We start from the raw sequence: 19884 nt of genomic DNA, 5'->3' as shown, positions 1-19884 counted from the left end.
TGGGAAACCAAGAGGAGGATGGGCAAGGAGGTAAAGCAAGGACAGGGGAGAAAGAAGTAAGAGTGGGAAAAGAACAAAACAGAACAGGCCACCTGAAGCATAAGCTGCCATTGCATGTCAGCCCTTTGTTATTTTCTCATAGTTACACCATAGCAGAGTTGAGAACTACCTGTCAGTGTTGGATCACAACCTACTTCACATCACACAAACTGAGACAGATATGGCCAAAACTCAAGTCACCCTTATGACAAGTCTAAAAGGCACATGATCAAGCTTAAACATTGCTATGCTAATTTCACCTTTCCATTTTATATGAAAATAATAGTACTCCCTCCGAAGAGCACTTTACTTCTAGAAAATTACTGCATAATCACCTTAACTTCCTCAAACACTCCGGCACACACCTTCAACATGTTGCCATAGCAAACAAACTAAAAATGGTGACAGTAGTCCATGTTACAGATCTTCTGTTCATGTTGGAAACCAGATTTTTAACACTAAAGTTCTTACTGTATCAGTAAATATTTGTATATATGCATTACATACAAGTGAGGGTGAAAAAAGTGACAATTTTCTGCTGAATGTTCAGGAGAAACAATTAGCTTTGTGAGTGAATTTATCATGTAGGCTGGTGCAACTTTTACATGAGGTAAAGAAATTCAGCCAAATTAAATTTAATAAAGAAATAGATTTTATTCCGTGGCTGAAAGATCGGTCACACAGAAAGCCATGATCGAGAAAAGCAGCGCCGAGCCCGGGGCTGGAGCTGGGTGAACACGCACAGATCTGACCTCTATCCCATCAGACCTCCCAAGTTCACGAATGCTGCTTCAGCTGGTTCCTTCTTATACAGTTCTTGGGCAGAGTCGAATTCTGTTCTTCTCGCCATTTAGCACATTCATGACGTTTTCTTGTCCCGAAGTTGGACTGCACAAAGCATTTCCTGGGTCTGATGAATTGTCCATCTTGGATGATGAATGGGCCATCTCTGGTTCCTGGAACAGTTATGTCCAATTCCTTATCGGCTGAGATGTAGATATCAGAAGATAGCGATCAAGTCATCATAGTGTTAATGTCTCAGTGATAAGATCCAACCCCACCTAGGGTGGAATCCTCACCTATTGATTACATCTGTGCTGAAAAAACTTCCTTTTCAACTGCTCTAGTGTTGTAAAATTTTCCTCTCAGCCAGGCTGGTGGGGAGGTTTGAAACTCTGGCTCTGTATAGTTTTATTACAGTTCATTTTTATACATAACAGCACGAATTACAGACTTCATTTATAACATACAGATTTAGTTTTAGTGGCAATAATATGCTTCAAATGAGATTTCAGAATGTTTTAAATAAAACCAGTTACAATCACAGAAACCATGACAGAACTTGCCATAAACAGAAAACACAGAATTTCACCAAGACCTATTGAGTATTTGTTCCATAACCTTTATTTCAGCCGGGGCAGATGCAGACAGATGCACTTGTGAGCCAGGAGTTCTTTCCCCAGCTGTGCCTTGTGTGACAGTAGCACCTTTTGGCAAAGGACAGCATGTTCTGGGAGCCAAGCAACCCTTTTATCAACATTTTTTCCCCATTGATTTCAGTGTGAAACACACAGTAAACACACTTTCTCCTGATAAGACACCCAGACACGCGGGATCCAATGGAGTAATTTGTAAACAACTGTTTGCTACTAGTAGTGAAAGGAGTTTGGATCATCCTGAAGTGAATTCTCTTTTGGGAATTCCCTCTAGATAAGGCAGTCAAGCCAATCTATTTCCCTGAAGGCACTGGAGGGATCTTACAAAATCTGTCAGAAAGTCAGGCAGATACCCAGGCTGCATAACAGAAACAGAAGATGTGAGATGCAGATTTCCCTCTGCCAAGTGGCATGTTTTCCTAGAGGTGACAATTGTGGCAGGTGTAGGAGCAAGGAGAAAGGGATCCCACCACTGGCGGCCTGGTGCATGGGGGTATAGTAGGAGAGCACATCCCATCAGATGTGTCTGGGGTACCACTGTGACGCCAAGTAACAGAGATTCCATCTGTACAAGTATCAATTGAAATACTGGAATTAAAGCAATTTTTTTTAAACGTGTCTTCCTGGGAATAAAATTACCACTCTTTTGTCAATACATGTCTTTGAATTTATTAAGTATTACTTTAAATTACACACACCTATGATCATGTTTTGCAATATTTATATCCTTATTCTATCTTCAGGCTGAAGAAACTGCTCATTTCCTTGCTTTCAGGCGAGTTAGAGGAACACATCACCTCCTGCCAGACCCCTTCTGCCAATTGGAATTGGCTGGCATGGGGAAGAATTAAGCAGAATGAAAGAATAGGGCCATGACACCATTGAAAAGGGGAAGGACAGGAAGAATGACAGAATCACAGAACAATTGGGTTGGAAAGGCATCTGAGACCTCTGACTGAACACCACCATGCCAACTAGACCATGGCACTAAGTGCCACATCCAGTCTTTCCTTAAACATCCCCAGGGATGATGACTGCACCACCTCCCCTGGGCAGCCCATTTTAGTGCTTATCACCCTTTCTGTGAAGAAATTCCTTCTAATGTCCAACCTAAACTGCCCCTGAGGCAACTTGACTGTCTTCTCAACCTGTTGCTTGTTGCCTGGGAAAAGAGCTCGACCCCCACCCGGCTACAACTCTTGTCAGGTCGTTACAGAGAGCAATAATGTCACCCCTGAGCCTCCTTTTCTGCAGGCTAACCAACCCTCAGCTGGTACTCCAGACCCTACATCAGCTCAGTTGTCCTTCTCTGGACACGCTCCAGCACCTCAATGTCCTTCCTGAACTGAGGGGCCTTGAATTGAACACAGCACTTGAGGTGTGGCCTCACCAGTGCTGAGTACATGGGGAGGGTCACTGTCCTGGTCCTGCTAGCCACACTATTGCTGACACAGGCCAGGATGTCATCGGCCTTCTTGGCCACCTGGGCACACACTGGCTGACATTCAGTTGTTGTTGACCAGCACCCCCAGGTTCTTTTCTTCTGGGCAGCTTTCCAGACACTATCCACAGCGAGTAGTGCTGCATGGGCTTATTGTGGACAAAGTATAGGACCCAGTACTTTTCCTTATTCTGGCTTTAGGGCCATTGATTCAGCTTGTCCAGATCCCTCTGCAGAGACTTCCTATCCCACAGCAGACCAACACTCGTACCTAACTTAGTGCTGTCCACAAACTTACTGGATCCCCTCATCCAGATCATCAGTAAAGATATTAAACAGGATGGGGCCCAACACTGATCCCTGGGAGACACCACTGGTGACTGGACGCCAACTGGAGGTAGCACCATTCACCACCACTCTCTGGGCTTGGCCATTCAGCCAGTTCTCAATGCAGTGAAGTGTTTGCCTCTCCAAGCCATGGGCTGCCAGCTTTTTCAGGAGCATGCTGTGGTAGACAGAGTCAAAAGCTTTACTGAAGTCCAGGTAGACTACATCCACAACCTTCCCCTCATCTACTAGGCAGATTACCTGGTCATAAAATGAGATCAGGTTGGTCAGGCAGGACCTGGCTTTCCTAAGCCATGCTGGCTGGGACTGATCCCTTGGTTGTCTTGTATGTGTCATGTGATTGCACTTAAGATAATCTGCTCCATAACCTTGCTGGGCACCGAGGTGAGGCTGACAGGCTTCTAGTTCTCTGGATCCGCCTTCTGGCCCTTCTTGTGGATGGGCGTCACACTGGCCAGCTTCCAGTCATCTGTGACCTCCTTGGTTAGCCAGAACTGATGATAAACGATGAAGAGGGGCTTGGTGAGCTCTTCCACCAGCTCCCTCATCACCCTAGGATGAGTCCAATCCAGTCCCATAGACTTGTATCTAAGTAGCACAGCAGGTCACTGCTTCCTCCTGTCTTACAGGGGGTCCATTCTGCTCCCCATCCCTGTCTACCAGCTTAGAAGGGCCGTTGTCCTGAGGATAACTGGTCTTACTGTTGAAGACTGAGGCAAAGAAGGTGCTAAAAAAAAAAAAAAAAAAGGGGAAAATGCTCTGACCAAATGTCACTGAACTGCTTCGGAGGAGAAGGAGCTCTCTTAAGTGAGGCTGAATAAGCAGGAGGAAAGAAACAGAACTACAACGAAGCATCAATAGCATTTCTAGAGCCCAGCACCAGTCACAGCTGCAGCCTGGCCTGGATCCGGCTTCTCAAGTCCTGACACACAGAGCCGCTCTTTCTGCTTTCATTACAACTTTCTGACGGGAAAAAGAACCCGCCTTAACCATTGCATCGAGCAGAACGGAGCACACGGCTCTCGCCCTTGTGGCGCGCCGCAGCCTGCGGGGTAACGCGATTAGCAGTGACCCAGCTAAGCCGCAGCTGTTCCCGAGCCGGCCAGGCGGCAGCAGCCGGGGAGCGGGCGAGGGAGCCGCGGGCAGGGACGGCCGAGCCCCGCGGGGCCGACCTGCCTGGGGTCTTCCTCGGATCTCCCGCCAACAACAGTGCCCCCGGGCTGACACGGACAGCGCCGGGAGCGCCGCTGCAGACCGGGGTGGTCCCGACGCGTGGCAGCGACTTTCCCCACCCCGAGGGTGCTGCCAGGACACAGCAGCGGGTCCCCGGGCGCGCCAAACCACGGGGATGGGCCAGAAAGGTCCGAGGAGGTCGGAACGACCGCGCCGCTCTCCGCCTCTCCCCCGCCCGCGGCCTCGCTTCACCTCAGCCCAGCGGGGAGCTCCCTCCCCCGCCGCCGTGTGACCTCATGCGAGAGGAAGCGCCGGGCCGCCCCCGCCGCTCCCACACGGATGCCGGGGAGGGAAGGGGAAGGGCAGGGACGGGGGGGGGCGGGGGCGGCCGCCCTGACTCAGCCGCCGGCGGGGACACGCCGCGCTGACACTCCGGCCACGCCGCCGCGCGGCCGCCGATCACGCGCGGGCGCCCGGCGCTCATTGGCCGCCGCCCCACACACCTTTGCCGGCGATTGGCCGGCGGGCGGCCGGGGGCCCCGCCCACCCCCCCGCACACGAGCCCGGGGGCGCCGCCGCCCGAGTGGGGAGCGGCGAACAAAAAGAGGAAAAGCGGGAGAGCGGCGGCGGCACCTCGGGGCGGCCTCGGCTCCTCCGGTGAGCGACCCGGGCATCCCGGGGCGTTGGGGCGGCTGGGATGGAGGGAGTCCCCGGAGATGGTGCGGCAGGGGGATCCCCGGGGCACGTGCGGGGGCGACCCAGCATAGGAGGGACCGCGGGCGGGAGATCGGGCTGGGGCGGCGGCGGCTGGAGGGGCTGAATCGCGGCGGGAGACTGGAGCTGCTGGGGTGGGCTGTAGGAGAGCCGCCCGTGTGGAGAGCCCACCGTGGGGCAAGCCGGCGAGGAAAGCCGCGGGAGGGAGGGAAGGAGGGAGAGAAGCCGCCGGGAACCTGTTGGCAGCTCCGGTCCGGCGCCATGCAGCCTCTTGTGCCTGCGTGCCCGCCCGGGTGTGGGCGCCGGGCTCGGCGGCTGCATATACCAGGTGGCGGCGGCGAGGGAGGAGGAGAAAGCCGGGGGGATCCCGGCACCACGCGGGATGGGCGGGCGGCGCGGCGGCAGGGAAGCGGAGCGGCGCTCCGGGAAGAGCCGGCCGCCGCCGCCGTGCCCGCTCCCCGCGGGGACGCCGCTCCGCTTCCCTTCCCGCGCGGCGGGAGGCGCCGGGTGTGGCGGCGCTGACCCCAGCCCGGCCCCCGCCCGCTGTGACGGCTCCTCCCGCCCGGGCTCCTTCCCCCCCCCCCCCCCGCCCTCACAGCCGGCCGCCGCCGCGCGCCGGGGCGGGGGCGCCGCGCGGGGAACTGGGGGAAAGGTCGGCGCGCGGCGGCGGCCGATCACGCTTTGTTCAGGCGCCCCGCCCCGGGCCGCGCCCTGCTCGGTGCGGGCCAATGGGCGCCCGGCGCGGCTCCGGGGGAGCCAATAGGGGAGGGCGGGGGCGGCGCGCGCGGAGGCGGCCGGCGGGGTGCGCTGAGGTGAGGGTGGCGCGCGCCCAACAGTCGGGGGCGGGGCCCGCCCTGAGCCCCGCCCACAGCGCCGCGTGAGGGCCGGGGGGAACCCGCGGAGAGAGGAATGGGAGGGTACCTGTGCGTGTATATATGTATGTATGTATGTGTGTATATCGCAGTTCTCCAAGCAGGTGATTTCCCGTACATGCCTGTGTGTGTGAGAGAGACCCTTTGGCTATTTTCTAGAACATTTTTTGTTGTTAATTCCTTTCGAAGAAAATGTGAATCAGTCCCAGTGCGGTCCTTTCTCATGTGCCAAAATAAGCACAATGCTGAGGGCTGTGTGTGTCCAAATCAAAAACAGAAGGAGAGTGGGATGGTGGAGGAAGTTTTGATTTACTTTTTTGGGGGGGCGTGAAAATTTTTCTTAAGCTCTCAGACACAGGTCTTGCAATGTGGAATAACTTTAACATACTTAAGATCCAGAATTGTTCTTTTGTCTCAAGAAAGTATATAATTTTCATCTGATGGCCAGATTTCCTCACTAACAACTTCATAAAAATACTACATAAATAAGAAGGAAGGCGGGAAAATATAGGTATACCAAGTGTATTTATCTTGCACAGGTGCCCTGTTTGTTTTTAGCAATGCTTTCTTACAATCAACTGCAAAATACTCAAACTTAGCATCAGATTTAAAGTTTCCTTTTTTCTCTAACCAAAACAGGAGTAAGAAATGGAGATGATGACTGAAAAACAGAGAGATACAAGGTATTGCTGGAACAATACACCTGAAAAAAGCGATTATGAGGCTGTAGAAGCCCTTATTTCTATGAGTTGCAACTGGAAATCAGACTACAAGAAACATGCAGAAATGAGACCTATAACTCCTGCATCTGACATGTCAGAAGAAAGTGACGAGGCTTTACTTCCTGGAGCAGCGGACTTTAATGCGATACCAGCATTCGTAAGTTTTCCAATTTGCATGTGTGTGTGCTTGTTTTTATCATTTAGTGTGGTGATGTGCTATTACCATCTCCCCCTTACTGTGTCTCTCTCCCCTGCACAGTGCCTGACACCCCCCTACAGCCCTTCTGACTTCGAGATGTCGCAGGTGATCCATCCGCTCGGCAAGGGGCTGTCCGAGGCTGCCAAGCCTCCTCTGGCTGCACCTCGGAGAGAGGCAGAGAGATCTCCAGCAGCCAGGCCTCTGAAAGCTCGGGTGACGAGTGTTATCCGCCACACGGCCGATGCCCAGCTCTGCGATCACAAAACGTGCCCGGTGAGAACAGCCAGTGTGCTCAAATACCAGGACAGTGCCTCAAGGGAAACAAACAGGAAACAGAACACCAAAGCAGAGCGCTCCTCGTGCTCTGCCGTGGCACCGAGTGGAGCCAGTGCTGAGACCAGCGAACTGTCGGTGGCAGAAGGAAGAACTGCAGAACCAGCTGTTGGGCCCGTGCCCTTGACAGAGCCCTCGGTGAGCGGGGAGGAGTCTGTCCCTGAGCCAGCACAGCAGCCAGCAGCGGCAGCACCGCTCTCCCCTGCCCAAGGCAGCGGAGCCCCCCCTGTGCCAGTGATTTGCCAGATGGTCCCGCTGCCTGCAAACAACAATGTTGTGACGGCCGTGGTGCCCAACACTGTGCCAAGCCAGCAGCCAGCTCTCTGTCAGCCCATGGTCTTCATGGGCACCCAGGTTCCCAAAGGTGCTGTCATGTTTGTTGTGCCCCAGCCAGTTGTGCAGGGCACAAAGGCTCCCATTGTTAGTCCAAATGGCACGAGACTCTCTCCCATTGCCCCCGCTCCTGGCTTTGTACCTTCTGCAGCAAAAACCGCTCCTCAGGCTGATTCTTCAAGAATAAGAAGTCACATTTGCGGCTACCCAGGATGTGGGAAAACGTACTTCAAGAGCTCACATTTGAAGGCCCACGTCAGAACACACACAGGTTGGTCACTGCTGCTGCATGTTAAAAATTATTGTAGAAAATTGTGGTTATATATACAGCTTGTTACAGTTGTAGTGATTACTGGATCTGTTCATGGAACAAATTGTGGGCTAGCAATGAAATACCATTTTTTTGCCAGCATGCATTCTAATGCTGCCTAATCTCTGACGGGAAGTCTACCCAAGGGGAAGTTGACTCAGCAGTTTGTTTGTGCTGGATTCGCTTAATGTCAGAAGGTGTTCAGTAATGCATCTGTGGAAGTAAGGCCTTGCCCAACGTGGAGCATGCTTTCCAGAGTTAAAGATGCCTTATTGGCTTCTCCTCAGGAATGCCTTTGTCAGAAGTGGGTAAAACTCAGAGATTCTTTTATGAGAGAATGTGAGAATCCACTCCAAACAATTCCTACCTTGGTTATTCTAGAGTAACTTCTCTGGCCTCAGCCCTTAACTGCAGCAGCAGAAAGAGTCCCATGTATCTTCACACAGGCTCACAATGCATTACTAGAGCTCCGTTACATAAAACATCATTGCAGGCTGCGCTTCGAGGGGAGTTTTGGGCATGCTGAGTCATCATTATCCGCAGTTTACATGGAGCTGAGAGTTAAAATCAGCTGTCTTGAGATATGAAGAGCATTTCAAACAATTGGTTCCAGAGAATTTTTAACCTTTAACCATTTTAACCCTTTTTAACCCTGTAACCCTTACCCATACTACTCAGCCTTAGGGATAGTGAGTCTGCATGTTTAAATATTAGTACATAAATAGTTTTCCACATTTTATGTCTATAATGGTTACATAGATTTTTGGCTCAGCTGCCATAATAGAAACTTTCCTCCCAGTTAAGGCAGCAGTGTTTATTGCTCAGTTAGTACTCACTGGGTTTTTCCCTTTGTTAATTTCTTCCCTTTTAGGAGAAAAGCCGTTTAGTTGCAGTTGGAAAGGCTGTGAGAGGAGGTTTGCACGGTCTGATGAACTGTCTCGCCACCGCAGAACGCACACCGGGGAGAAGAAGTTTGCCTGCCTGATGTGCGAGCGGCGGTTCATGCGGAGCGACCACCTCACGAAGCACGCGCGTCGCCACTTGTCGGCGAAGAAGTTACCCAGCTGGCAAATGGAGGTGAGCAAGCTCAATGATATTGCCGTACCGCCAACATCTGCGACCACCCAGTGAAAGGACTCGCTCTGCCGATGGTGGAATTAACTGTTGTTGCTGCAGTAGGCTGGCTGAAAAAAGGCTTTTTCTCCCGGTCTGCGGTTCTCGCTCACCGGCTGCTGACAGCAGTGCAGAGAGGCAAAGGCAGCCTGCACTCGGTCACAAAAGATGTTGCTGGGAGAGCCAGTGGCTGACTGGAATAGCGGGTGTCTTTTGCACTGGTAAGGAGAGAAAGAAAGGGAAGGCTCTGGAGCCGAGCAGCCGCATTGTGCCAGTTTTGAATTTTGCAAATTACTTGGGTATGCTCTAGATCCAGTCCCATGCAAGTGTTCCTGAGGGTTTGCTGTTCGTGCCTGAGACCAACTCTAATTTTATCTGTCAGTTGTCAGTCTTCAGTAGCCGCAGACAAGGACGGTGGCAATGTACAGGCACAGTCTTGAAAGCCCAGAACCCACCTGCGTAAGATAATCTAAATTGATTTTCCTACTTCTGCCACCTTTTCTTGGTGGAATCTTTTCCTCCTAACTGTTCTCCAGCCCCATCATAATCAATGATTTGGTGCCAGACTCCTGGAGATTTTAGCTGTCTCCTCCTGCATGGGGCGATTAACACCCCCAGCTTTACACTGCTGTGTCTGGAGGGGCTTGGGATGGGCATGCAGGGGCACCACATGGGCATCGAAGGGCAGGAATGTTTCCAAATCCTTTTTAGCTTTGTAATGTTTCCCCAGCTGCTTTGGCAAGCTTTGTAATTGTTACAGCTGGTTATACTTGGGCATCGCATGATGTTTCTGCTTTTGTGTTGCTTATGGTTTCCTTTCTACCTTCTCACTGCGCTTGTCATGAGCGGATACTGGGCACCTTGAAGATAAACTTGGTAACTGTAAACTACTCGGGTTGATTAAAGAAGAAAACCAAGAATCTTAGCCTTCTTGATTGTGTTATTCTTTGAAAGGCAGTTTATGCTAAAATTGAAATGGATACATTATGTATTGTATTAAATTAGGAAGTTGTGATTCAAAAAGGAAAACAAGGCAGCAAAGACACCGGCCTAGAATTTAAACTAGCTTTTGTGAGAACGCATCAAGTTTCACTACTTGTATTTTATCATATTATGTTGACACATATCAGAAAGTGAATGGTTTGAAAATAGTGTATTAGATCTGCTTTTTGTGACTACTTTAAAGATTTGCACATTTCTTATGTTGTACTTTATACTTTGTTTACAATAAACCAATTTTCTTTAATATAGACCGCTTTCTTTTTTTAAATTCATGGTGGAACTTATCCCTTTGCAAGGAAAATAACATCAAAATAAAATTGTCCTGACCAATGGAATGCTCTCTCTTAATTTTTTGTATTTTTTAAGCACTATAAAGCCCACAGGAGAGGAATTTCAAGTCTGTGCGTACTACTGTGTTTTGGTTTGGTTTTGAGTTTTTTGTCCTAGCTGTTTATCTCCCTGCTTTTCTTAAGCACCTGAAACTACACATGCCTGTGTGGGCCGTTATAATGCTGATGGAAAGTATTTCCTTTTTGTTGGTGATTGCACTGCCTTCCCCAGGAAGGAACCCGGTCGGTTCCCGATGGCCTGGCTGTCGGTGGCTGCCACCCTCACCGTGTGGGATCCAGGTTCCCGTGGCCCTCTGCAGGGCCAGTGGGCATGTGGTGCTGGCACCAAGATGGGCCAGAGATGGGCTCTGGGCTGGAGCCTGTCCCTGCAGGAGTCCCCTGCCAGGAGGAGAGCAGGGAATTGGAGTTCTCCCGTCTTGGGGCAGAGGCCGGGCAGCATGGCTTCTCTTCCTGCTGCCCCTGCGTGCCCGCGGTGGCCATTGGCACTGCTTGTGTGGGCTCTTCTGCCTCCCGCTCTGACTCCCTTGCCTGCAGGGATCCCCAGATTTCACAATCGCGCGGATGCTGACTAACTGCCCTTCCCTGCTGTGGCTTTGGGGCAGAGGCACTCCTTACCTTATCGTGTGTGACGCAGGGCCCTGTGTAGGGAACGCCTGAGTCATTGCCCTTGTTCCAGGTGGGATATGCCGTTGTAGCCCAATGCAAACGAGGCTTCTTCCCCAGCAATGTGAGTCCCCACCATCTTGCTTCAAGGTATTTCTCATTTCATGGCCATGAGATAAAATACTGTAACAGCTCTGGGTCTGAGACCTTTCCACATCTGCAAGTTGTCATTGGACTAGGAACCAGGTCCCCTCACCAGCTCTTCCTGGCGCGCTGATCTTTGAATCCCATTTTGTGCTGCAGCCCTACAGAAGAAGGGCATAAAGAAAGTGCCACCTCCCCATCGGTATCGTGCCCATGCGATGGCCCTGTCCCTCTCCTCAGCAGTGCATGCCGTGGGCTTTGAAGCCCCGCTATCTCAACATGGAGCTGAACTTAAATCTGACTTTCCAGGTGAGCACTCATGCTGCCATGCAATAACAGAGGAAGAAAGTCAGTTTCCATGCTGTGGCCATCTCCGCTGCCTGTGTTTTCTGAAGAAAAAGCAGCTGCTGGTGCTTTTTGCGTAGCAACCCACTCTGGAGGTATGTGTGGGCTGTGCCCTGGGACCACCCACTGGCTGCACTGCTGGGAGGCTGCTGAGGGAAGCCTGTTTCTGGCATGCTGTGAGCTAAATAAAATACAGCTTCTCCCTCTAAATACAGAATTTAACAGCAAGAAGTGCACTTCTGGCTGGTTCCAGCTGAAGACAGAGTCATAGTTGTGAATTTACCTCATGCCATTTTTAAAGCTTAACTGTGAAAGCCATCTGGAAATTACATCAGCTATTTTGGGGTTTAATTCAAGGCTAACCTGAAAAATGTAGTTTAAACGGCATTATTAGACACCTTTTCAATGCTGACTTTATTGTGAAATCAAATTTGGCTGCATAGTAGGAAGCTTAATTTTTATGAATTTTCTACAGATTGATGTAAATAATTAGAACTTCCTTATTCCTGTATGTAAAACAAAGGCACACTTCATATTTTTTCCTCCTGTTTGGGTTCAATGATGAAGCCAAACAGAAATGCAAACCAAGACACTCTCAGCAACCCCCCACCATTAGTACTTGGATGCCAACACTGGCTGGCACTGGCTGTGGCAGGGCTTGCCAGGGTGGCCACTGCTGTCATTTGCTGTGCAGACACCTGGCTCTGGGGAGTTGATCCAAAGGGATCCAAGAGACAGCATATATTCTTGGAAGATGATTTTGGAAGTATCTATAAATCCTCCAGCTTGCTGCTTAACACTGCACTCTGAAGTGATGCACAGACACAAAAGTTGATGCTGCAGTGCTGACATCGATTACAGGAGCTGGAGTGAGAACCCATTCCCTGTCTTGGCTTGCAGTAGGGAAGAGCAGTGGGGGTGTCACAACAAATTGTCCTGGGAAAGGAGGGAGCTAGCCTCTGTGTCCAAGGCAAAGCAATACAACCCCATGTTTGGTGTGCCTCCCTTGGCACTGGGGGAGAGCAGGAGAGGGAAGCTGAGGGTGCCTGCCTGTCCTGGGTGTAGCACAGGCAGCTCATTCTGGCCCCAGGACTGGCACAAGCAGGATGGGTTAGGGGGCTCGAGGTCTGGTTATCCCACCCAAACGTATTAGCAGTAGGGAACTGCAGTGCCAGGGCACCCTGCATATGTCCTGAGCACTCTGCCAGAGTTCAGAGATTTTAATCTCCAGAGAGGATGGAGCAAAGGCTGGAAAAAACAAGCATTTTTCCTTGTGGTCTGGAAAAGAATGATTTCCATTACAGCAGGAGTATTTGTGGGGGGCTTAGATGCTCTATGAGTGAACTAATACGTATTTTAAAAGAAGAAGGGTCCTGAGCTGGGTCAGCTCGTCTGGAGCCACAGATGCAGCTGAGACAAGAACCAGGGCAGCCTATCTACCCATCCTGCCTGGTGAGCTTGGCTTTCTGAGGTTTTTCCTCCTGAGTTTTACCATTCAGCAGTGCTATTTCAAGGCACCCTTAACCAACCAGTCCTGTCATCCTGGCTCAGGTGTCTTCAGCCTCTGTGCCAGGGTGGGTGCCACAGTGCAGATGTGCCCTCTGCCCAAAGAGCTGAGAGGAAGGACTTTATCATCAGCTGGCCTGAGACTTGCACACCACATGCAGCGACATCAGGTATTCCCTTGGCAGTTCCCCACTTTTACTGTAAATGGATGATTCATTTGTCTGCTTTGGCAACAAACTTGGATAACCAAGGAAACAATCTGTCAGAAAAGCTGGAGCACAAAATCAGGTCAAGAGAAATGATGAATGAATGTGTGCATTATGGGCTCAAGCTTCTAGTTCTGCATCACAAATTTTCTGCAGAAAACTTTGCCTTTCCTGGAACATGTGGTCGGGGAGGGTAATATGCAGCTGGAACAAATGGGTTTGGGTCTTACAATGTAATTTAACATGTCACACAGAGCTTCCATGTCTAGGAATATGGGGTTCTGGAAAGCTTTCTGTTGTGACCAAAAGAAAATGTGGTACTTTGGCAGTGAGAAAACAAGAGCAAAACACATCTTTAGCTATCTCATTATATTCATGAGAAGACAGGAGATAAACTTGCTAACTCACTGCCTGTGCTGTGATATAAATCAGGTAATCATCATATAAAATGCATTAAATAATTCAGAAGCTTTTTTAGGATAACACAGTTTTGATGAAACTTCATACTTGATTGTGCAGTCTACTCTGAAAGTCAAAGTAGTTGTCTGGGGAAAAAAAAATCTGCTGTTACCAGGACTTAATTTCAACTACTCGGAAGGTTTCGGTAGATGTCAAGGTACTTGCATGGCAACAGCTTCCCAAAAAACGGATGCAGCCATGGTGGGGACTGGCCATGTGCTAACAGCTGTGGAGAGGCAGAAGCACACCCCTCCTTGGCTAAATATCCCCCAGAGCCTCAGCAAAACTTACGTGGCTTTGAATAACTAGGACATGTAGAGTCTCCTCTCTGCCCAGCTCATCTCCAGCTTTCAACACATACAACAGGATCTGACATTTGTCAAGTCTACCTTTTTTTAAAAAAAACCAAAAGCCTTCACAAACTTCTCTTTATTGCCATGTGGGCTGAATTGCATACAGTTGTGTTGTTTAATGGTGAAGGCTGGGACCTTCTCAGGGATAGCCAGGAAACTGGCATGGGGTACTTATTGTGAACAACAACCTCAGGCAGTTTAAACCCTTCTGCTTGGGAAACAGAGCCTTTAATGTTTAATTGCCTGGAAGTCACTTGGAAAGAGCAAGCCTCAACCTCCCCTAAATGAAAAGAGTATAGCATGCAACCTGCATGGAATTAAAGAAAATACAGGATACAGAGAGTACCTTAATGGCCTAAAATGCAGGGTTATCAAAGTGTTAATGATACTCCCATCCAGCAAACAATAAAGCATGTCCCCTGGCCACCCATCAGCTGTGATGTAACATTGCCAGTCGAACACCAGAGGAGCAGCTGCTAAGTAGAAAAGCTTTTAGGAGCCACAGCTAACAAGAGGACAGAGTAGCCATCTTCAAACAAGCTATGCAATCAGCTTAATGAAGACAGAACTCTTGATCAGCTGTAATCAGTATTCCTCAGGTAATCCTGACTAAGGCACCAGGGACTGCAAATGCAGAAGTGAGGGCTAGGAAAACCAAAGGGATTCCCCTGTTTGCAGCTGAGTGTGTTGTGCTGCTGCTAGCATCTGGTTGCTGTGCAGGTTTAGGGAGCAGTTGCCTTTAATGCCCTGAGTTGAGCATAAGTGGTTTTATTTCCTTTTCTTCTCCCCATGGTTACCTGTCCTTACAGTGCCGCGCAGGTACTCTGAGAGGTCAGGCTTCCTGCCTCCCTGGAGATGAGAGCGCCTGTTCCTACCTGCAAGTGGCTGCATGCTGTCCTAAGGAGGGGGGCTCCCTCCACCCTCAGCCTGTGGGGTGCCTTACCAGGAACTCCCACCACAGGGAATTAGGCCACGTGTTTCCCACTGGCACCACATCCCTTCCATGTGCAGGTGACAGTCACCCTGTCACCCCACCTCCTGGCACCACTCTGCTCCTGGTTCTTCACCGGCTTGTGCAGCCCAGAGCAGAGCTTGGGGAATGGGAAGCCAGAAGCAGCCCTGTTGCATGGCAGCCTTCGCTGGGGGCACTGGAGCAGCCTGAATCTCGCACTGATGCTGCTGGCTGCATCCCTCACTGGCCGTGACCCACAGGCTCACCTTCCCTTCCAGCACTGGCACTCACCAAACCCCCAGCTCGGCTCGGCAGCAGTCCAAAACTGGGGGTGCTTCTCCTCCTGAAACCTAGGAGATGTTCGTGTCTTTGGGTCCTCACCTCCTCACCTCCTCACCTGGCTGCAGCTGAGGTGACCAGGAGCTTCCCACACTGCCAGCAAAGCTGGCAGCTGCTCAGGAGGGTGGTGTGATCACCTCCATCTCCTTTTGCTAGGAAACCATGCTGGCAAAAGAGCCATGCATTTTTTGAAATAAAGGGGAAACTGTGGCATCCCTGTGAAATTCTCAATGCAGTACATGAGTCAAAAATACCAGTCACTGAACTAAGAAAGGGAAAGAAATTGTTACTGTCTGGAAGGATCCAGAGGGAAGCAGGATGGGCAGAAAGGAGAAGCACTTACAGACCGGCTGGCCTAGGGAGCACTGCTCTGTCTCGCACTGATTCATCTTAACATGAACCTCACAGCCATGGGACAGCAGGAATTATTTCAGGTCTTCCCGTATTAAGTGGTCAGTTGCTAATCTGCAGCTGGGGGAATCTTTTTATTATTTTTTTTCCCCCCATTTATGCAAGGGACTTTTCAATGCCCTATTTAAGTGAAGCAACAAGTATGATGAGTCGATGATGAGTCACCAGGCCAGGAAAAAAAGCTGTAGGAAGGTCGGACTATTTATAAAATGTAAAAGAAAGAAAGGAAGTATATTCTAGATGCAGTTAGATGCGGACGGTGACTCCAGCTTCTCTTGCGCGATAGCATATTCCCAGGCGCCAGACAGCAAAACTCCCGGGAGGGAGGGGAAGCGCTGGAGGGGCGTACACGGATTTTCAGAGAGGATTCATTGGCGCTGCAGCGAGCGAGGCGCTCGGCGGAGCTGTCGCCTGCCGCGGGAGAGCTCCGCAGCCTCCTCCGAGGGACAGCCAGGCTGCCCCGCATCCACCGCCTTCGCACCGCCCCTGGTGCCGGGCGGGGAGGCCGGACAGCCCAGCTCTCCACCGCCACAGCACGGTCCGGTACCCCCGGTACCTCCTCCTCCTCCTCCTCCTCCGCCGGGAGGCACCGGGCCCTGAGCCGGAAACCTCTCTGTAGTTCAGCCCCTGCAGCTCGGCTCATCAGTTCACACCACCGCACCACAAGGAGAGATGCGGTGGTGCCGCGGGAAGAAAAAACCAAATAAAAGAAGTCTTTGGCAATAATTGTGCGGTGTTGGCATGGCTGGCAAAGGCATTACTGAATGTGCAGACTGGCCTAGATGATCCCACAGACTGGAGATACCACTGCCTGACACAGGGCTGGGGCAGCGGAAAGCAACAAGAGCTTCTCCTCCACCAAGCGCTGCCCGAGCTGTCGCCAAGGGTACATGCGAGCAACGTGGCATGGCCTCCTCATACAGCAGATATTCTCACATTCCCCGGCGTTTTGACACTTAAATTCTGGATAATTGTAGCTGCTCTGGAATATAGTTGGGCAGGGTCGGAGGGAAGGACCCATTGCGGGGAGACAAAGAGCATCGGGGGTTTGAAAGACTCAGAGAACAAGATCAGTACCTGTGGGAAGGGGTTAGACTGCAAGGATACCTCGTGCTTCGGGTGCAGAGGGGTCCTCAGCACAGGTCAGTCAGGTGGCTGACACAGCTTTGTCCTCACATCCCTGCCCCATGCTCACATCATCCCTACTTCTGGCACTGTGTCAAAATCCAAAAGCCTGTCACAAAACTGTGTCATGGCACGGTCAAACAGGTGCTTAAACAGTACAGGGGAACTAGAAGGTGATGAGCTTTCTTTATTGCTTTAGACACGGATTATGTGCTGGTGGCCTGATCCAGTATTCACAGTTCTGATCCAAGACATGGCTTGGTGCTGGTGTTCAGCACATCCCAGTTTGTGGGACACCTGCACACCTAATGAGATTAACATCTTTAGGACCTTATTTAGGCTCTAGTTTCATAAACCACTGGATCTGCGGAAGAAGGAGGACAGATCTTAAGTGACAATGTCTCTTGACTGAGTGTACACAAGGTGAAAAATATGGTCAGTATTATTTGCACATCACTTCAGGCTTTGAATGGGCAGCAGCAGTCCAGTGAGTGAGTAGTGGGAGCTGTGTGGCAGCTCCTCACCTAGTGCATCTTTAAAGAAACCACCCAAATCAGCATGTTTCTAAGGGGAAATCAAAGTGATGCCTTACTGGAGGAGGGTTAGTTTTGTTTGCTGTAGTTAAGAAAGTTGGCTGTCTTTGTTAGCCACAGCCTTTAATGACAAAAAAGAGGAACCCAATTTGATGTACTTAAAGTATTTTTGGTGTTAGTAGGTAACAAGAAAAGACAAAGAAATGTGTTCCTGTGAGGCTATTTCAGTGGGTCCTACCACCACCATCTATAGAAGCTTTGCAACAAAGGATCAATAGACTTAATTTTTCAGTGCTGCTGCTGGGGAGGAGGAGAATTCTTCAGCAGTGTGACACAGTGCTGTCTTGGGTTCATCATATCATATCCAAAAAATACAGACCCTGCCTGCTGAAAGAGCTTCAGCCTATGCTGAAGGCCATTTCAACATGAAAGCAAACTTTTAATTGACCTGAAAGATGTTGTTTTCCTCAATCACTTAAATAAAAGTTATTTTTTATTACTTGCCTACTCCTGCAGTAAGGAACTGATCTGCTATATTTCCTTTATTTCTATGTGTTGCTAATGCTACTGGTTGGCTAAAATAGGCTGTAAAGAAACCATTTCTTTTGCTTGAATAGTTGCAGCATGCAGTCTGTGTTGGCTCTGAGCTCTTGGGAAGGCGCTGCCTTACTCCACAGAGGCTCAGCAGGGCTTACAGGGTCTGGCAGCTTCAAAGCAGGTTTCAGAAGTTACAGTATCTGCTGCTTCAGTTCAGTGCCAGGCAGGACAGCCTGTGGTGGTTGTGTCTGCAGCCTGGAGACACCTCTCAGTGTCAGTATTCGGATGCCTGTACCTGGTTCTGGGTGTCTTTCTCCTGGACTCTCACCTTCCTGTCTGGAGCTCTGAGCCTTTGGTGTAGAGTTACTCTGTGAAAACTTTGGTTCTTGTCTCATTGGCATCTGGATGTGCTTGGCAGAGGTGATTGATTGCCTGTGCCATGTTGGAGGGGAGTCAGGAAGGCCAAGTATCACTTGGGCTCAAGGGCAAAGAGTGATTTTTGCTTCCCTTCTTTTTTCCTCTGCTGGGTGTTGATTGACTGGGGAAAGGGAGCTGCACTTTGCCCTCCCCATTTTGAGCCTCTGCACTAGTACAGATGGTATTGGTACTTCAGAAGTGGGGCCTGGGGAGGAGGAGAAAACCAGGCAGGAAGAGCAGAGGTTTGGGGCCACCCCCACACCCACCTGCACCAGGAACCACAACCGAGGCCTTGCCACCGGTGAATGTAATTAATGCCTGTGAACAGGAACACTTTGCAACCCTGAGTGCTGATTGCAGTGTAATTTCAGGGCTGGGTTTGACATCACAAGACTCTCTCTAAGCATCACTGAAGTCAAATAAATTGTTGCTGTTAATTAACCCTTTTGCCTTTTGGCCCGTTTTTTCCCTGGTACTTTTTGTTTACACGCTGATGTTCTCCTTTCTGTTTTCCTCGCTGCTGGCTACTTTTTTCTCTCTTTAATGTGTATTGAGCAAATTTAATTCCTTATCCTCTCCACAGTGGCTTTGCCATTATTGTAATTTGTCCCCAGCCTTGTGGGTGCACGAGTGGAAGTAGGATGCTTTGATGCACTGAGTTGGATTTTAAAGTTTTGACGAACACTGATATTTCCCATGGCAACAACTTCCATACGACACTCAGCACAAGCCTTGTTCTTGCAGAAACAAATGCAGTTCTTCAGTGTCAACTGCTTTCTGTTTAATTGCAGATGAGATATGAAATGGGGTTCTGGAGCTTGGGTAGGATGGGGGGAGCTCCAGCTGTATGTTGGATACAACAAAATTAACCACCCAAATTTACTGGATGTGACCTGAAACTCTGCAAAAGGAGGAGTCTGTGACTTTTGCTAGGACAGTAGTTGGTGCAAAAACCTCTTCCAGGAAGTCCCCCTTGCTCTGGCACCCTTCTGGCTCCCCCAGGCAATAGACACCACTGCCCCCAAAGCACATGCCAGTGTGTTCCAGATCTGGGCACTTGCTGCCTGACGTGTTGGCATATTAAACTGAACACTCGTCTGACAAGGCTTTTCCAAGGCAGCCCATGATGGGCCACCACGGAGCCAGCTGGGCTCACCTGGCTGCTGCCCAGCTCTCTGGCCTTGGTTTGCCTCCTGGCCGGCCAGGGTTGGAAATTCAACTATGTCATGCTATTTTCTTTGCATCAAATTTCTAGGGACATCTTGGAAAACCCTCCTGATCCTAAGGCCACAAGAAGAAAATTAGATCTGTGGTGGAGCTCCTTTAAGCTATCCCTTTTTGTACTCCTAGCATACCAGAGCCAGGACTGAGCTACCTCGTATTTCAGTGTTTCAGAGAGAAACATACAGCTGTGTGTGTGTACCCACATTTTTTCCTAAGAATGTCCAAAATCGTTTATTCCTGATATTTTATTCTGAACCAGCACTTACACAGCTGCTTGCTGAGAGGTTCCTGAAAGGTACAGCTTTCCTACATGACAGTGTAGGGACACATCATGTGTTTTTTAAG

The 19884-nt window shown here is 50.1% G+C and overlaps 1 protein-coding gene and 1 long non-coding RNA gene across 2 annotated transcripts; one reads left to right on the top strand and one right to left on the bottom strand.

Annotated features, from left to right (window-relative positions):
• Window positions 1-668: 668 nt before the first annotated feature.
• LOC125317366 lies at window positions 669-4802 on the bottom strand. The gene is made up of 2 exons (XR_007200034.1): window positions 4690-4802; window positions 669-3991 (listed from the first exon to the last, which is right to left on the bottom strand). It is a non-coding gene; the product is annotated as an uncharacterized LOC125317366 (long non-coding RNA).
• A 185-nt stretch (window positions 4803-4987) lies between these two features.
• KLF10 (Kruppel like factor 10) lies at window positions 4988-10370 on the top strand. The gene is made up of 4 exons (XM_048287043.1): window positions 4988-5094; window positions 6663-6902; window positions 7005-7881; window positions 8792-10370. The coding sequence occupies exons 2-4, from the start codon at window positions 6672-6674 to the stop codon at window positions 9049-9051; spliced, it is 1368 nt and encodes a 455-aa protein (XP_048143000.1). The 5' UTR covers window positions 4988-5094; window positions 6663-6671; the 3' UTR covers window positions 9052-10370.
• Window positions 10371-19884: the final 9514 nt, after the last annotated feature.

Source organism: Corvus hawaiiensis, chromosome 26, assembly GCF_020740725.1.
Source record: "Corvus hawaiiensis isolate bCorHaw1 chromosome 26, bCorHaw1.pri.cur, whole genome shotgun sequence".
In the NCBI taxonomy this organism is placed as follows: domain Eukaryota; kingdom Metazoa; phylum Chordata; class Aves; order Passeriformes; family Corvidae; genus Corvus; species Corvus hawaiiensis.
This window is presented reverse-complemented; position numbering and strand designations above follow the sequence as displayed.